Here is an 18,726-nt window from a genome sequence, read left to right as displayed (position 1 = left end):
CCCAGGCCTAGGCATAGTCTTTTGGGTTCTGAACAGCTTTACCTGGAAGCTGGTTGAGTTTTGGAGGTGTTTGGGTGATGTGTTGGCCTTCTAGGTATCTCAGCTTAGTGTTGAGAGAATCATACTTGGCATTCAGGTCATTTTACCCAGAATCAATCTTGTTGCTCATCTCCGCGAACCGTTTTGCATTGTCCATAGCAGTCGATGCTTGACTCTATATCATCTGCTGAATCAGTCCGCGTAGATCAGCTTCTTGAGATTAGTTCTACGGGCCTTGCTGTGGTAGGAATCCAAGTGGTGCAATTGGTTGGTGGTAATTACCAGAATATTGCTGCTTAGGAGCATAACATTGATTGTATTGGACAAAAGGCTTTTGTTGTCCCTGGTTCCCTTGGACTGCGGATGGGTAGATTTGGTCTTGAGGATTTGCAACATTCGGGTTACGGTATGACAGATTCGGGTTCGGTTTGTAGTTGTTGTACCCTTTGTTGTAACCACCTTGATTGTTGATGTAGTTCGCATCCTCTAGCATAGCATTCTCCCCATCTTATTGCTAAAACTGGTCTTCCTCTGAGATGGCATGGACATGCTGCTGCTGGTTGAGGAGCTTATCCAATTTTTCATTGAGTGCTTTCATGTTGCGCTTGTACTTCGCATCATCGTCTCCAGTAGAGCTTATAGTGCGATCATACTCCTCATTGTAATGCCCATCAGATTGAGCCAAGTTCTCCACTAGATCCCAACCTTCATCTACATCTTTGTTGAGGAAGTTACCATTACTAGCGGTGTCCAGCAACATCCGTATCCTAGGGACCACTTCTCGGTATAGTGTACTGAGCAATGAAGCATTGTTGAAGCCATGATGAGGGCATCTGCTTGTGTATCCCTCTAAACGTTCCCAAGCTTCACTGAACGTCTCATTGCTTTTCTGAACAAAGTTGGAGATCTCATTTCGCAGCCTTGCGATTCTGGAGTTGGAAAAGAATTTGGCTAGAAACGCCTTCTTGCATGCTTCCCAGGTGGTAATGGACTCCTTGGGGAGTGATTTCTCCCAGATGTGCGCTTTGTCTCTCAAAGAAAATGGGAAAAGCTGGAGTTTGAATTAATCTTCACTAACTCCATTGATCTTGGTTAGGCTACAGAGCCTATCAAACTAATCCAGATGGTCCAATGGGTCCTCCATTGGCAGACCATGAAACTTGTTGCTTTGTATCATTTGGATGAGACTACGACTCTTGATCTCAAAGTTGGTTTTTTATAAAGCAGGTAGCATAATGCCATGTCTTTGAGTGTGAGTAGATGGAGCATCTCCTGCTCCTATGTTGGTCCTCTCTTGAGGAGCTGGTGGACCATTCTGATTATTCATGACCTCCTCAATTGTTGTTGGTTGCGGTTGTGGTACTTGTTGTTGACAGAATAACCTTGGTATGTTGATGTTGTCGATGAATGGACTCAAGTGTTGACTACCCTTGGATCGTGTTTGCATGCACAATCAGTTAACCGAGTGATTACACGATTGTCTACCCGATCCAGGTGATCGAGTGACGGGTCAGGTGGGTACTCGGGTTGTACCTGAAATGCAAAACAAACAAACACGAAAGTAAAAAAGTCAGTTCTGAACCAAAGTAAATAATATAACTTGATCTAGCAAGTGCTAAAATCTTAAGCGTAGCAAATAAAATTCAACCAAATGGAAACGGTGCCAAATTGATAACAGGATTTTCACCTAGGGTATCAATTCCCTATGCAGTTGTAGTACAAAGGGTTATCAATCCTAATGGTTGTTATGCTAGCAGATAAGATATGATAAGAAGCAAGCAAGTCAAGCCAAGCAATAATTGGGGTTTAATCTAACAATCCTAAATAAGCAAAAGAAAATAAATAAGCAAGAACCACACAACCTAAGCACTCGATGCAAGCATTCAAGTACAGGATCAGGTGGAGTGATCGGGTTAAGAAGTCACGGATGAACAGCTTGAAGGTATACACGAAGCTGGTGATAGAGTATCAGTTCGGGTAAGTGATCGAGTTATTAAATAAAGTTAAACGATTGATACATGAAAGCTCCTAAGGATGGGGTAATCGACTCATAAGTGTTCCTGGCCAGTATGGATGTCCTATATGCCTCAAGCAAATATTCTCTAGACAATGAATCTCTAAAATCTTGTTATAACACTCTCGTGATAGAAGCAATCAACCTTGATCACTCCCCTACCCAACTCTCGTTGGAGAAACATGACCAAGCAGGCAATACAAACTGATTCATTATTGTCAGTAAACTCCTTACACATCTAATCTCTTAGGCTAAGTGAGTAAATCTCTAGCATTGATTGATTCAAGCATTTCAACTACATCTCTCGATGGCAAAACACCCTAGATCTAATCTCAACCTCTCGGTCTGAAAATAGCATTAAGAACACCAATCTAGAAAGGAATTTATATAACATAAACAATCAAGCTAAGACATCATACCCAATCAAGAACACATATTTGTCTATCCCATCCCTAGAAACTTTGTTTCACTACTCAGATCTCATTGCAGAAAACATAAAAACACAGATAAACGAAAATTGCATTGTATTGAAAATAAGATAAAAGTTAAAAAGTACAGAATTGAAAACTAAGAAGAATAGCTAAAAGAAATGAATATAAATCCTAACAAAGTATAAAAGGTGTTTTAGTCGCTCAAAATCTCTCTCAGAAGCTCTCGCTCTTTGTGTAGAGTGTCTGTGGCATGCTTCCGCGAGAGGAAAAAGAGGGGGGTTTATATATGGAAACCCTTTTAACCTAGCTGATCCGTCCTGTCTAAGGTTCTGCTCGATGGGGTGCAAGAGGAGACGGTCGGATTGTTCCTTGGGTAGGTCTTCGGGTTGTTCTTCCTTCTCTTGGATCCTCCTCGATCGGATTGAGGTTCGGACTATTCTTCCTGCTCAATAGCTCCTTCGGGTACATGCTCGGATTTGACCTGGTTTCTCCCCATTTTAGGCTCTAAAGCACCTATTTTCATCCAAAATGTGCAAATGCAAGAATGCAACACCCTAAATGGCCTAAATGCGAATTTCTATAGTTAATGACCTAAAAATGCTAAAGTTAGGGTATATATAATGCAAAATATGGACAAAAAAAGGATGTTTAAAACATGTAAATTAGAGAGTTATCATGAGACTAAGCTGTGAAGTTTGGATACGAGTTTAGAGAGATGCATCGATCGATGCAGGTGTTGGCATCGATCGATGCAGTATTCACATCAAGACAAGTCCGAGTTTCTCAAGTTCTGAAGTTTTGCAAAGCTGCCACAGAGTTTTCTCTAATTGCAATATTAAATCCCTGATGTGTTTTAGATATATATATATAGGATTTTAGGGTTTTATAAACCCTTAAGCTTTATTTTCTGCAAACTTTTGAGAGAGATTTTTTGAGAGCTTTTGGAGAGACTCCTTCAGAGAGATTCATAAATCCTTTTCTACTTCTTTTAATTTCTTATGTAATTTATTCAGAAGATGTTTTGCTTTTCATTGATTATGTATGAGTAATCAGCATGTTAGGTTTAGAGTTTCTCATTAGCGATTTCATGGTTTATTGAATTAATTATTAGTTAGGATTTATTATTGATGTGTCTGTGTTTTATAGAGTTTTAACTATAGTTTTTATTAAGTCAAAAGAGTGCTTTTAGAGTCTTTTTAGTCTTTTGTGAGTCTTTACAGGTTTTAGGTTGCTCTGCAAGGAAACTGGATGTTTTGGGACGAAAACATGCATTTAGAGCTAAAGGACCAATTGAAGTGTCAGAAATTTAGCCTCATACGAAGGACTTCCCACCGTTAGATCTTTCTCAGTTTAGGACACAAGCTTCATGAAGATGTTATTTTCAAGTGGTTTGAAGAAGATCCAACGGTGAAACCGAAAGTTATGGGCAATACAATGAAGACATATCAATCTGGCGAGCAGATGAAGCAGGCGCAGAATCAAGACACAGGATCGACCGGTCCACTTAGGAGACCGACCTGTCCCGACCCCGACTCAAGTTTTCTTTTTTCGTTTTAAACTAACTTTTAGGGTTTTATTTTGATATTTAAGTTAGAAGCTCAGCCTCTAGAGACATAAATTTTATTTTCTGAAACTATTTTTCTATTGTAAGCTAGGGGAGAAGATCTCTAATCCTTCTTGATACCTTGGAGAAGATTTTTTAACCCTCTTTAAGCGTTTCTTTTGCAGTTCAATTATGCTTTCTTCGACTCAACCACGATCTGGTGGTATCGTTGTAACACTTTAGGATCGAATCTTCAGAGACAAAGCAAATACACTATGAAATTATGTTGATTAAATATAGCTAAAACAATGTAAAAGTTTGTGAATCAAGTACTATCAAAAATGGAAAGTAAACAAGAGTTTTTAAGGCAATAGAAAATATTGGGCGCAGGGAATCGTTGGGAATTATGATAATTAATGCAGACAATTAGATGGGATGCATTAAGAACCGTTCTTGAACTCAAATCGCTATTGTAAAGCTAAACCATTCCCGCGGTGCTAACTATCTAAGCATGAACTTTCTAAACCCTAAACTCCCGTTTGAATTCAGAAAATCAAGCAATCATTAACAAGGTTCAAGTTTGATAAGTTCACAAAGTGTCTTAGCTTCAACTACTGTTGGTTAAGAATCACTTTGTTCATCTAAGTTTTTTTCAGGAAAATCAACAACACTTTCGGTGCCCCGATGAATTTAACCTAAGATCTTAATCTAGGTGATCAATCTAGCTTAAGTATTAAGAACAACAATAGATGAAGAACACTAAGATCAATCCCTAGTCTAACGGCCTAACATTAATTAATCATAGAAACCTTATGGAACCCTAAACCCAATAGTGAAACTACTCAGACATGGAGATGAAAGAACAACAAATCAATGATGAAGAAATAATAATTGAATTGCAAAAGAAAAGATAAAAGGGTTCAGAATTCTTCTCCAATGTGTTAAGAAGGATTAGAAATCTTCTCCCAAGGCTTACAAGTACTCACAAGCTGCATAGAATAAAGGTTATCTCTCTAGAGGCCGAGTCTTGTGCTTAAATACTAAATAAAACCCTACTCAACAACATCGAGCCACCAAAAATGTTGTTGAGTTGCTTAAAAAGAACGTAGGTGAGAAAATTGATCCTTGGCCAACGAGAGTTGAAGTTAAGGCACTTTATGAACAAATTAAACCTGAAATTGTTAATTCTTGCTTGGTTTGCTAGATTCAAGCGAGAGTTTAGGGGTCCAGTTAATTCTTTGCTTAGATAGTTAACACTGCAAGAGAGAGTTAGCTTTACAACTGTGATTTGAGTTTTAGAACCGTGTTTAATGCATCCCCATCTAATTTTCTGCATTTGTTATCATAATTTCTGACGATTTTCTGTGCCCCAATGCTTTTTATTCATTGATTTAAAACACTCTTTTATTTCCTGCTTTTTGTTAGTCATTTTCATCGCAAACTTTTCTTTGTCTTAGCTATATTCAATCTTCATAATTTCATATTTTGATTGGTTGGTCTCTGTGGATTCGATCCTGAAGTCTTACAACGATAACACTATATCGTGGTTGAGTACACTTAGGTTATTAATCGACCTTTGATCAGTTATCTTCTTGTTTTTCATCTTTGGTTGTTCTTTATATTAATTCTTGATTGATCACCTAAAATTAATAATCTAGAAAAATAAATTGATATGAGAATAAAATTGATTTTCCTGACAAAAATCTTTGATGAGCAAAATTACTTTTTACAAAGAGACTTGATTTTGTAATTTTGTGAACAAACTAAACTTGTTTTCATAGCTGGTTTTTAACTTGAATTTTACAAAGAGATTTGGATTTTCTGGTTTTAAACTTAGATAATATTTGCAGTTAGAACTGATTTATTTTACATTTAAGTTTAGAGTTCAAGAACATATTTTAATTGATTAAATCCTATTTAATTGATTGATTTAATATTCTATGATTTCCTGAGAATTTCTCTAGGCTTAGCGTTTTAATCCCTTAAATTTACAACATTTTAATTTATGTCCGCATTGCAATTTAAATACAAATTATTTTGTTTAGCGTAATCATAAAACTCTGCAATTTATTGTTTGATCTTGAGTATTTGTGGATTCGATCCCCAAGTACTACAACTCAAAGCTGTTAGTACCTCTAGGGTATTACAATTTGAGCTTATCATCTAGAGAGATGGTGGAAGCGGTCGAATTTGGTCCATCATGTACAGCTTTACGAGCACAAGCATGGAAACTCCACGCTCCACCTAAAATTATGCATTTCTTTTGGCAAATTGCATATGGTACTCTCCCTGTGATGGATGAATTAGCTCACCGAGGTGTTTAGTGCGATACCTGGTGTAAAAGATGTGACTTCGCGTGTAAAACAGTTAACCATGCTATGTTTGAGTGTCCTCGCTCGAGTCAAATTTTGGAATTATCTCTGATTCAGGTTTCTCCAGGGGTTTTCCTTATGAATCTGTTCCTTATGATTCTGTTACCTTTGGAACGGTTCTTCTATCTCAGCTGACACTGATTCTCTTCTTCGGTTATCTTGGATTTTATGGTTGTTTTGGAAGGATAGAAATAAAAAAAAATCAGGGAACGCAGTTACCGCCAGATGAGGTGATTAATTAGGATGTAAGTGAAAATTATTCTAAGAGGAAGCGCAGTCTCAAAAAGTGACTTCTTCGAGTAGTGTAGATCCTCTGGTTTCCTTGGTTTTCTTGGTTCCCTTGGGGGTCCAGGGACAGGGTCCTGTTGTCAAATAGATGGTTCTTGGAAAGCAACTGACCCCAACTTGGGTTTGGGTTGGTGGTGTTATAATGGTGAGGCTCAGACTGTTTTGTTGGGTGCTAGATGTCTTTGGAGATGCCCTACCCCACTCCACTCAGAGTTGGAATCACTGCTTTGGGCCATGGAGTGTCTCCTTGCTAATGGAGTTGCTTGTTAGAGTTTCGAGACGGATTGTGCAGAACTTGTCGTGATGATACAAACCCCTGAAGATTAGCCCACCTTATATGGACGATTTTCATCTGCTACGGGCTGCTTTTCCTCACTTGTCCTGTCCAAAATTCCTTGCTCGTCAAACTTGAAAGCGGATTGTCTTACTCGGTTGTATAGATCTTTAATTCTAGCAGTTTCCTTTATATACTTTTTTCCTCCAGTTTGGATAACCAACTTTGGAGTTCTGTTTTAATTAGTGTTTAATTGAAAAAAAATTACAATTCTACACCATTCAAGCAGCTTGTACACTAAGTTAGGTTAAGAGAAATGTTTATAAAACTTTATTATTCTAATATGTATGTTGAATATAAGTTGCAAATAAAAGTAAAAAAAGAACGCTTTGTGAAATATGCCAAATGTCAATAAGATTGGTGTGTGAAGGTAATTTGGATCATTTTCTCTCTCTCTAAACCTAATTTTTCTCTCTCGCCGCCTCTCTTTCTCAAAGCCTCCATTAAAACTTCGACTGGCGTGTGGCGGCTCAAATAACGCCGGTGTCGGTCACCTCTATTACATTCTTGCTTAGTTTTTCAGTCATGTATCATGCGGTTGTTAAAGCGTGGAGGTTTTTGGTGAGTAGATCTGTAGATGTGGAGGTTCAGATCTAGCGAGATTGTTGGTTCCCGTTTCTTAGGATCTGTTGGTTGCTGATGTGCTTGGGGTGCCGCTGGTGTTCGCGATTCACGGAGTGGAATATTGGCTAGGCTCAGTTATGACCGCTGATTCTTTCTAGTGAGTATACGCGAAGTGCAGGCTCTTGTTTCTTCTAGCGACGGTTCTTTCCTCTTCCTTCATCGACAAATCTTTGCATAAGCCGATCTCGAATCTTCATTATCTCGGTATCTCGATCTTCTCTACTGTTTTCCTTTTGTGTCCCATGTTTGCTCTAATCAGATTGTAACCGTTTAAGATCTGGTATCATCAGTTGCTCAGGTTCTGTAGCTTTCATGTATGGGCTGTAGTTTCCCTTGTTTGGGCTAAGTTTTTCATCCTCGACTATATCTCTTTGTTAGTTAGGGGATTGAGCTTTGGTTTGTGCTTGGTTTAGAACATTTAGAATTAAGACTTGTTTTAGCTTAATTACTTGTTCTTTGTGGCGTTGAAAGGTTCAAGTGGGTCTAGATTATTTTACGGTTACATCCCGGAAGACCTTTGACAAAGCACTTATAGAGAAAGATGCATCTTATGTGGAGAAAGCCAAGTTCCATTCTCTTGTTATGGCCATTTGTGTTGAAGCCCGTTATTATCCTTTGGTATGCGGGAAGTCCTTATGATTTTTTGAGAGCTCAATCAGTCTCGAGACAAGATGTTTTCGGTTTAAACAATATATTGGTAAAATCATTTCCTCTTCTAGTTGTAGGTTATGGAAAGATCATTGTGTCTCTGTAATTTCTTTCTCGTCTTTTATCTTGTGATTTATAACCTTCCTGAACTCTTCCTTTATAATATAATCCATTCAGTGAGAAAAAAAACAAAAACAAAAATGTGCCAAATGTCCATGAATTTCATAATCAATGTCGAAGTATGTTTTAACTTTAAGAGAGAAATTTTTTTCGCAATATTCTGAAAGTTTTCCATAATATGCCATTAACTAGGAGGGCATATATCATATATGCGCAATTAGATTACGTGGCAAAAAAAACTACAGTAAAACCTCTATAAATTAATAAGGTCGGGACCATGAAATTTTATTAATTTATAGAGGTTTTAATTTATCGATAAATTAATATTTTATTAATTTATGAAGAGATTTTCTCATTTTTATAATGAAAAATTTCTATTACAAAATAATATACTTTTGTTATTTTTCACATTTTTAAAGAATTTTCTTAATTTATAATTTTGGTTATCGTAATAGGATGAATGTCAAATTTTTAATAGATTATCTAGGTAAAAATGAGAAATGTTAGAAGTTTGGAGTTCAGAAAAAATTGTTACTACTATCTTTCATGGTAATGATGAAGTCGCATAAGGTATTACGGTATATTTAAAACCAATTACTAAAGAAACAATTATCGCATATATGACTCTTTACAATTTATGGATGCGATTTGAAAATACAACAATGAAAAAATTAGAGATGAGCTCCAACAAGATTGCAAATTCAAGAATATAGACAAACAACAATAGAGTCATATTTCACTAGATTTTCTTAGATATATATATATATATATATCAGTTTATATGATTATTAATTTATGATATTAATAGGACCATATTTTTACATAGGATTTTCAAAAAAAATATTATTTTATTATTTTATCGAAATGTGTCATTTTTTACACCGGTCCAACTCGGGACCAGAAGAATTTATTAATTTATAGTGAGTATTAAATTAAAGAGTATTAATTTATAGAGGTTTTACTGTATAATATTGAATTTAAAAGTGTGTGGAAGGTATTCGTGTAAAAATCTAATGATCTGATCCAACCATGAACAAGAAGAATACAAAAGAGCAACCGCCTTTGAAGGCATGTGATAAAAGTGTAGTTCTAAATTTGAGGCAAAAATAAAATCGACAATGACAAGTTTCAAAAATCGAAATGGTCCGTTTTCACCAGATAACAAATTTTTCAAAGCAAAATTTTGCTGATGGCCAGAAACTTTTTAAGTACTAGTATTGTCTTCACTGATTTGTGTCCAAAGGCATTAAATTATTTTTGTGTTGAATATGTGTATATAACCTTTTTTCTTCCAAACACCATATGAGTAACCATATAACCTTATAATATTTCAAAGCAAAATTTTGCTGATGGCCTAAAAGTGTATCACGTTATCAGTCTCAGATAAATACTTAAAATTTAATGTATACACTTTTTTTTTGGTTAAACATGTGTGTATCTTCCGCTACCCAAACAATGAAATTCACTACAAAAAACAGGCAATTTACGACTGCATTTATAGTCGCTTAGTAGTCATTATTTCAGAAATTACGACTACGTTACAACTAATCACTGTTGTCATAAAACGTTAGTCGGTAAGAAATTCAGTCGTAATTTAGTCGGTAAATAGCGACTCCTTTACGACTAATCCACGTAGTCGTAAAAAGTAGTTGTAATGTAGTCGTAAATGTTTACGACTGTTTTGTGACTAAGTTACGATTAATAAAACTGTGAACAGTCGTTGTGTACAGGTAGTCGTAAAGTAGTCAGTAAACATTTACGACTATTTGCTGACAGTTTAACGATTAATGAGATGTGAAGGAGATTAGTTTGAGAATAGTTGTGATATAGTCGTTAAATGTAGCGACTACGTGGCTACTACGAGACGACTATTTGACGACTGTGTTGCGACTATGTAAAGATAGATTTAATGACTATTTGAAGACTATAGGGATTAAAAACCAGAATCTTTTCTTTTTTGTTTTGTTTATAACTCGAATTTATAATCAAAGAAAACCTTAAAATTTGCATTTTTAATTACCAAAAGTTAACCATAATAGTAATTAGTACACCACGTAAGCAATAACAAAAAGAGAAAACCATATTTTTCACAACCAAAAGAGAGAATATTCTCCAATAAGTATGTAAGTAAGATACATCTTTAGAATCCGATAGATTAAAATGTCTCAAAATCCAGTTAGAGAGAATTCAGTTGCTTGTTATGCAAAAATTAATGTCGCTGTTTAAAAGCAAACAAAATTATATCTACTGTATTAAAATGTAAAAAGAGAACAGCTATAATCCCCTTTATAATAAAATGGAAGTACACAATATTGTTTTGGTAGACTTTATAATTTTAATAAATGGTTACAAATAGGTTATACATATATTGTAAATTAATCTATATATTAATTGTAATAAATAAAATCTTAACGGGTTATTCCAAATTGATAGTTCATGGATATTTCAAACTTTATTCCGGAAGATCACGTATATGGTTCCAAATATCTAGAATCACAATATTACCTATTTATTTTTCACATATTTTATTGATAAACCACATCAATAAAAAAGTTATTAAGGGATAAAAATATACTCCCAATAATAAAAAGTAGTCAAATCTCGCTAATTTAGCAAGATTAATCGTGATCTTCGGGATCGTATTCAGAAATTAAAAATTAAAATTAATGCTAGATTAGGACCGTGCTAGAGCACGGGTTGAAATTCCTTTTATTTATATTATAATTTTAGAATAAAATATAATTTATATGATTGATTTTTAAAGTTTTTAAGGTCCTAATCTAGCATTAATCGTGATCTTCGGAATCGTATTTTATTCTAAAATTATAATCCCCTTTATAATAAAACGGAAGTACACAACATTGTTTTGGTAGACTTTATAATTTTAATAAATGGTTACAAATAAATTATACATATATTATAAATTAATCTATATATTAATTGTAACAAATAAAATCTTAATTGTAACAGAAAATCTTAAACGGATTATTCCAAATTGATAGTTCATGGATATTCCAAACTTTATTTCGGAAGATCACGTATATGGTTCCAAATATCTAGAATCACAATATTAACTATTTATTTTCCACATATTTTATTGATAAACCACATCAATAAAATAATTATTAAAGGATAAAAATATACTCCCAATCATAAAAAGTAGTCAAATCTCGCTAATTTAGCAAGATTAATCGTGATCTTCGGAATCGTATTCAGAAATTAAAATTAAAATTAATGCTAGATTAGGACCGTGCTAGAGCACGGATTGAAATTCCTTTTATTTATATTATAATTTTAGAATAAAATATAATTTATATGATTGATTTTTAAAGTTTTTAAGGTCCTAATCTAGCATTAATCTTGATTTTCATAATCGTATTTTATTCTAAAATTATAATATAAATAAAAGGAATTTCAACCCGTGCTCTAGCACGGGTCCTAATCTAATCTAGTATGTATAATATTTAGTTATCATAAAGAAAATAAGATCGATGAAACATAACATTAAGAAGAGAATATAATTTGAGAAGAAACGACACATTGTCTCCGACAAAGATTTTGGACTGTACGGACAAAGCATGCTTCATTCTTCATCATTCCCCTTGGCCTTAAAAGTTAAAACCTTTTTTCTCATAAATAATAGTAGTACTACTATATACTACTAGCATTGTTTCATCTCACGAGGTTAATTCTCTACCTCTTTTTTTTTAATTATTACTAATTTGGCATTGATTTTTACATTCCAAAGCAAACTATTTTGTGAGAAAGACGATGTCAATATATTATTAGTAAAAATAGCGTAGGGTTTTAACTTTTTCCCTTTTTCCTCAAAACATTTATCTACCATTTATGTTTGAAAATGGCTACCGACATCTGGTTTTTTTTTTTTTTCAAGAAGTCTAATTACCACATTTGTGTTTAATAGCGACGATCCAGCATCGCCTGAACTCTTCTAGTTGTTTTGTCTCATCTTAATTATGCTAAGAGATATCATTATATGTATATAATTCAACATATTGATCAATTTAAGCTTTGTTTTGCTTGGTAGTATCGTTTAAAATCATTATTTTGGATTTTTTTTTCTTTTAATCAGTATAATAGTAGTACTGTGTTGCTAAAGACCTCTTTTTTTAATAGTCGATGTAGAATTTCTTGGAAATTGTAGTCCTTTCGAGAGACAGAGGGATCTCCAAACCTTAGTAATTGACTCCTTCGAAAAATGTAGGTTTTTGGTGTAAAATGGAAAAAAAAAAAAAAAAAACTAAATTACGGTATAATCTTAGTATATTTTAATTTTGTTTGTAAACGAAAACGAATTCACCGTTTCGCCTTCAAGTTGTGATTGAATGCGTCACCATGAAATCATGCTTTAATCATATTCTGCGTGAGTGGGAAAAAAAAAATTCTAAGTACATTTCCTACTTTTTTTTTTCGTTCACCCTATGTTTTTTATTAAAAAATATTTCCTCCATTAAAAACTAGAGGTTCATAATATTAATATAGGTACCTTTAATATTGTTATTTTTTCCTACTCTATCCCATACCGTACGCTTAAATTATATGTGATTTACATATATGTGATTTAAAATAGCAAAAACAAAACTATAGTCCATGTGAAAAGAGTATATATACAAAATATATATATATATATATAGTATACTTTGAGATGAAAAGAGTTGATTATGGATAAGCTTTATTATATATATACAAAAAAAAAACTTGTTTATGTTTCATGAAGTTCAAAGAAGTAGCCATTAAGAATACTCAACTAGAAGCAAAGATACAAATCATATCTTAAGCAACTTATCTTTTGTAACCAAAAAAAAGCAACTTATCTTATATATGGGGATTATATTGAAACAATTTTCTTTGAAATGGAACTCTGCTTTCATTTTTATTTATTTTTGGTCACCAAACTCTACTTTAATACACATGAAAAATTGTTACCTTAACATATTTTTTTAGCTAGGTCGATTTTTGTTTTCTCATGTATATATGACACAATCAAGTAGACAGTTATACCAGTACATACATAGTTAGGGCATCTCCAACCCCACTCTATTTTAGAGTCAAAACTTTATTATACAGCAACATTTGCTCCAATCCTATTCTATATTTTACTCTAAAATAGAGAAAATGATAGGATTGCTCTATATATAGAGTAACTCTATTCTCCCTTTTATTTGTTTATACTACCTCTATTTTTTTACACTACCTCTATTTTCAACTCTAAAATAGAGTAATACATTGGAGGAAAATAATGCTCTATTTTAAAGTTACTCTATTCTAAAGAAAAAATAGAGATATACAATGGAGATGGTCTTAGGTACTCTATGATCTTATACCAGTTTAAATCACATACTATAATATGATCTGGTGATTATTTGGTAAAAGGGAATGTTTTGTTTTCCCCAATGATATTAATGATATCAAGACAGAGCCACATACATTATTTTAGTTACTTTTTTTTTGGTAAGAATATAAAGAAGTAAGATGTTTCTAAAAAGCTTATATGAACAATTACAACTTGATGATCCGATGTAATATAATGAAGACTCAGATGAACTTTTGACTCATTTTAACGCAATTAGCTTTGTACCTTTTTAGTGGATGGATGCGTACATATAAAACCCTACGCAACACACGTCGATCCATTTATAAGTCACACCAACAAAGAAAACTTTTATTTCGTACTTAGTTATCTACATCATTGGTTTGAATTTGTTACAGAGATTATATATGAATAAAATCAGGACAAAAAGCTTACCAAATTTAAACTAAAGGAACTTACCGTATAAAAACCTACTTAGCAAGGGTTATTAGTTTTATGATTTTAATAGATTTGGAAATCCAAAAAAAAATCATGTGTTATTCAATCATTGATTTTAAAATACTTATCAAAATTATGTGTTATTGGTTCTATGATTTACAAATACTTGTTACAATCTCATGTTATTCATTTAATGATTTGTTTTTGGATTTCATAATCCACATTATATTTTTAATGGATTTGAATGGATTTGAAAGAGTAAAATAGAAGGATTCAAATTTAAGGATAAAACAAATTATTTCAAAACTCATGTGTTTTGATTTTTAGAATTTATAATTCCATATGGATTTAGAATTCACTTCAGTAATTAAGTGACACCAAATGAATCAATTAAAATATATTGGGCGTACAAAATATTGTCTAGATGCAAGACACTTATAATATGCGGAAAATGTCAAAAATATATGTATATTGGAATATATTATACACAGTATATAAAACCAATCGAATAACCATCTTTTTCTTTTTGTATTTAAGATTTTTAGCATTCTTGATTCTTAGCTCATAATTCGATGAAATAACAAAAGCACCTTTTGCTTCCCTACTTTACGATAAAGCTAAAGCATGAAAAGATGAAGTATTCAAAAATGTTTTTTTCTTTTGTTTAAAATACAAAAAATGAATTTTAATATATTTTCTTTCTTAAATTAGTAAAAAAAAATCTGATAATTTATATACATGGTTTTACATAAACTTAATTAAACACTGAGTTATTATTATTATTTTTAAATGGTATTATGATTATTCGTCCCTTCATCCAGAATTAGTTAATCGTTATATCGAATATGAAATTATGAACAATTGAACATCCAAATACAAAAAATAAAAAAAATAAAAAAAATAAAAAATAAAGTAGAGAGAGAGCGAGATAGACAAAATGGTAGTGTTAAATACATCATTGACATCTATCTATTGCTCAATTTGTTTGTCTCTCTTCTTCTTTCCTTTTCTCCAAAAACTAGAGCCAAACTAAAAGCATAGAGAAGCAACTAATCTAAAAATCTTTCCAAATTCTTTTACTAGAAACAAAGAGAGGCGATGAATAGAGGAGTGTTGGAGAGTTCGCCGGTACAACACCTCACGGCAGCTGGAAACCCTAATTGGTGGAATAACGTCAGCGGCGGCTTGAGGCCACCACCGCCGTTGATGAGTACTCACCAGCCACCACCTACAACCGCTTATCTTCCAAGTCTCTTGCCGAATTATTTTTCTTCTCCGACTTCCTCTTCATCTTCTTCTTCACCTTCTTTGCCTCCTAATAGTAACCCTAACTTCTCTTCTTGGCTTGAAATGAGTGATCTGCCTCTTGACCAGCCATGGAGCCTTAGTCAACTCCTCATGTAACTCCCTTTCTCTCTCTATCTCTCTCTCCTTAGGTGTTTCTAAGTACATGGTTTTGAGTTCTTGGATTTGTTTTGTAATCTAATTCGATCTTATGAAGTTTCTCCTTTGTTTTTTTCATGTATATATAATATACTTATATTATTGCATATACACAAACAGGATCTAATATGAATATTCTGTCTTTAAATGAAGGGGTGGACTGATGATGGGAGAGGAAGATAAAATGGAGATGATGAACCGTCATCATCAAAATGAACAGCATAGTTACCAAGAGAAGAAGATACAGAATTGGGAAGAACAAGTTTTGAGGCACCAAGTTTCCATGAAACAAGAGAGTAACAATAATAATGGTTATGGAATAATGTCCTTACCGAACTCACCTCCAAACAAGTCATGTGTTACAATTCACAACACCAATGAAGACAACAAGAACAACAATAACATTCGTCACAATGGTCTTAACTTGTCCGAGGTTGGTCGAAATAGTTAACTATTCAGATGAAGATATATTCTTTACCAAATATTTTTAATCAAAGTCTCCATATTTTCTTATCAATGAACATTTTTTTTTCTTTTTTTTTTCTTTGTCAATTTGTGTTCATGAAGAGTAACAGCTCAGAGATAATTGGGTCTTCTATTGCAAATAAGAAACCAAAGCTTCAGGTTCCTTCATCACAATCAACTCTCAAGGTAACTAACTAAAACCCCTATATGTCTTTGTTTCTGCCTCTTGCTGACATTTTAAATAACAAAACAAATGCACAAACACAAAGGAGAATAAGAAACAAACAAAAGAGAATGGGCACAGAATAAGCTGCATGTGTGTGTGATTGTTACATTTTTGTCTTTCTCGTGTGTCTTCTTCTTCTTGATCCCATTATTCTTTTTCTCTTTCTTTCCTATGATTTCAACGGTAGTTACGCAATCCTTTTTGTTAGTTTTTATTTTATTTATGAAATATAGAAACTAAATCTGTTTTTCAGTTTGATTCAGTTTTAGCTCAGCTTTCATTATCTAACAATTTTTTATATATAAATTATCGAAGTTAATTATGTTTTCTTCTTCTTGCTCTGTTTATTTTGTCCTGTCTAGATTAATATTCGTATTGTTGTAACAACATATATATATATATATATATATATTATTTTGATCAGTTATCATTCTTTTTTGTTTTTTTTGTTTGAATCTTATATCAATTTTTTGTAGTATGTTTTATGATCTCTTGGTTTATCACTTATCAAAGGTAAGAAAGGAGAAACTTGGAGGCAGAATCGCATCTCTTCACCAGCTAGTATCTCCCTTTGGCAAGGTATACTTATTAATCTCCTTTTACTAATTCTAATTTCTAGATCAAAATTTAAATTGTCACTGTTTGGCTGATTGATCCCTTTTATTTCAGACTGACACAGCTTCTGTCTTGTCGGAGGCTATTGGATACATTAGATTCCTCCACAGTCAAGTTGAGGTGACTTGTCTTTTCCAAACTACCATGCTTCTTATTTCATTTATTTCAAGACAAATATTTCTTTCGAATCTTCCCTCACAACTAAAACAAAAATAATTCGTGTGTGAAACCCAAGTATGGATTATCTGGAGTTCTTTGTGTTTTCCTTCTATATTCAAATTTTTTAAAAATAATTATTAGAACAGAATAATATAAGTAATTGTGAGATTAGTAATTGGCACAACTGCTTTCTCAATATTTTGTTTGTTTTCAAAATGTTCAGGCTCTAAGTCTACCATACTTTGCTGGGACTACTCCCTCGAGGAATAATATGATGCACCAACATGTAAGTATTAAATTAACCGCCTTAGTTACATGTATAATACACTTACATGCATGTGTTTCTACACATCATATAATGGGGGTTTTAAAATGTATCTGACTGCTAATTATATTTGATTCCTAATTATGTGTATAGGCTCAAGGAAATTTGAATGGTATATTTCCTGAGGACCCTGGTCAGGTACGCATACATATTTATGTTATTTTCTAGTTTTATGCACTTTACTTTTCATTGGATCAATTAAACACAAATCTTAATTTAAAAAAAAAAAGTTGACAGCTTTATTCCAAAAAAATCACCCTTCTTTTTCTCTATAGTATTGTTTGTTCTCTTAAAAGTGAAATGACTAAAGTATGGTCAATAAAAATAAAAAGATGACATTACCAAACTTTCTTTTTCAGTCCTCTATTTACCTTTCATTATACCCAAAAAAAGCCACTTAAAATTATTTATAATATTTACTTTCCTTCATCAAAGTATCTTTTGGCAAATGATCGATCTAAATCAACTTTTGCAACCAATAATATCACCATTTTGTCCATATGTGTTACTTATGCGTAGTGTGGGCTGAGCCGCCTTATATACACAATTTTGGATTGTTGTGGAGCGCGCCGACCCGTTTTATCACCAACACTCACACTATACTATAGTTTAAATATTTTTTTTCCAAATAAATATGCTGAAGAAATCTTTTTTGATTTGGTGATCAGCTTGTAAATGAGTATCGCATGAAAAGAGGAGTTTCATCATCATCGACGGACAATCAAAAGTCAAATCCTAACGAAGAACCAATGAAAGATTTGAGAAGTAGAGGACTTTGTCTTGTCCCAATCTCATGCACACTCCAAGTTGGTAGCGACAATGGCGCGGACTATTGGGCTCCGGCGTTCGGATTCACTCTCCAGTAACCTATTTCACTTTCTGTTGTAATTTGATTTTTTGTCGGCCAAAAAAATTTAGTAGATGTTATAACATCATGAGCAACCAATCTCTTTGAGAAAACAACAAAAAATGAGTTTCCTCCAAGATTGGTTGTTCATGATGCTATGCTAACACAGATTGGTTTTGGCCTTTGGCCTTTGAACATTTGCAGTTGACGAGTATGAGATGGCCTATTTAATCATGTTTTTAAATTAATCAGAACTTTATCTATACTCTTAATGAACTGATGATTGTATTTTAGTTTTATTATTGGTATGGGCGTGCAGGAAAAGTTATTACGTATCGAAATTGAAGAGCTCATATTTGTTACGTATATTTTGGTGATGGCTTGTGGAGTTTATCTATTACTACATTATACTTATCATCAACAGTAATTATTCAGTGAGAGACTAAAACTCCTGGATTACTAC

General features: G+C 33.1%; 1 protein-coding gene and 1 non-coding gene across 2 annotated transcripts; both read left to right on the top strand.

The window, feature by feature from the left end:
- The first annotated feature begins 854 nt into the window (after positions 1-854).
- LOC147927392 (small nucleolar RNA R71) lies at positions 855-961 on the top strand. Its single transcript, XR_015583116.1, has one exon. It is a non-coding gene; the product is annotated as a small nucleolar RNA R71 (small nucleolar RNA).
- Positions 962-14,747: 13,786 nt separating this feature from the next.
- LOC104747928 (transcription factor bHLH133) lies at positions 14,748-18,539 on the top strand. Its single transcript, XM_010469635.2, has 8 exons — positions 14,748-15,583; positions 15,780-16,059; positions 16,194-16,277; positions 16,831-16,896; positions 16,987-17,052; positions 17,315-17,377; positions 17,510-17,554; positions 18,085-18,539. The coding sequence occupies exons 1-8, from the start codon at positions 15,282-15,284 to the stop codon at positions 18,280-18,282; spliced, it is 1,104 nt and encodes a 367-aa protein (XP_010467937.1). The 5' UTR covers positions 14,748-15,281; the 3' UTR covers positions 18,283-18,539.
- The last annotated feature ends 187 nt before the right edge of the window (positions 18,540-18,726 follow it).

The sequence above is a fragment of the Camelina sativa genome, chromosome 15 (genome assembly GCF_030686135.1).
Source record: "Camelina sativa cultivar CO46 ecotype springtype chromosome 15, ASM3068613v1".
Taxonomy (NCBI): domain Eukaryota; kingdom Viridiplantae; phylum Streptophyta; class Magnoliopsida; order Brassicales; family Brassicaceae; genus Camelina; species Camelina sativa.
Note: the sequence above shows the minus strand (reverse complement) of the source record. Positions and strands in the feature narration are given on the sequence as shown.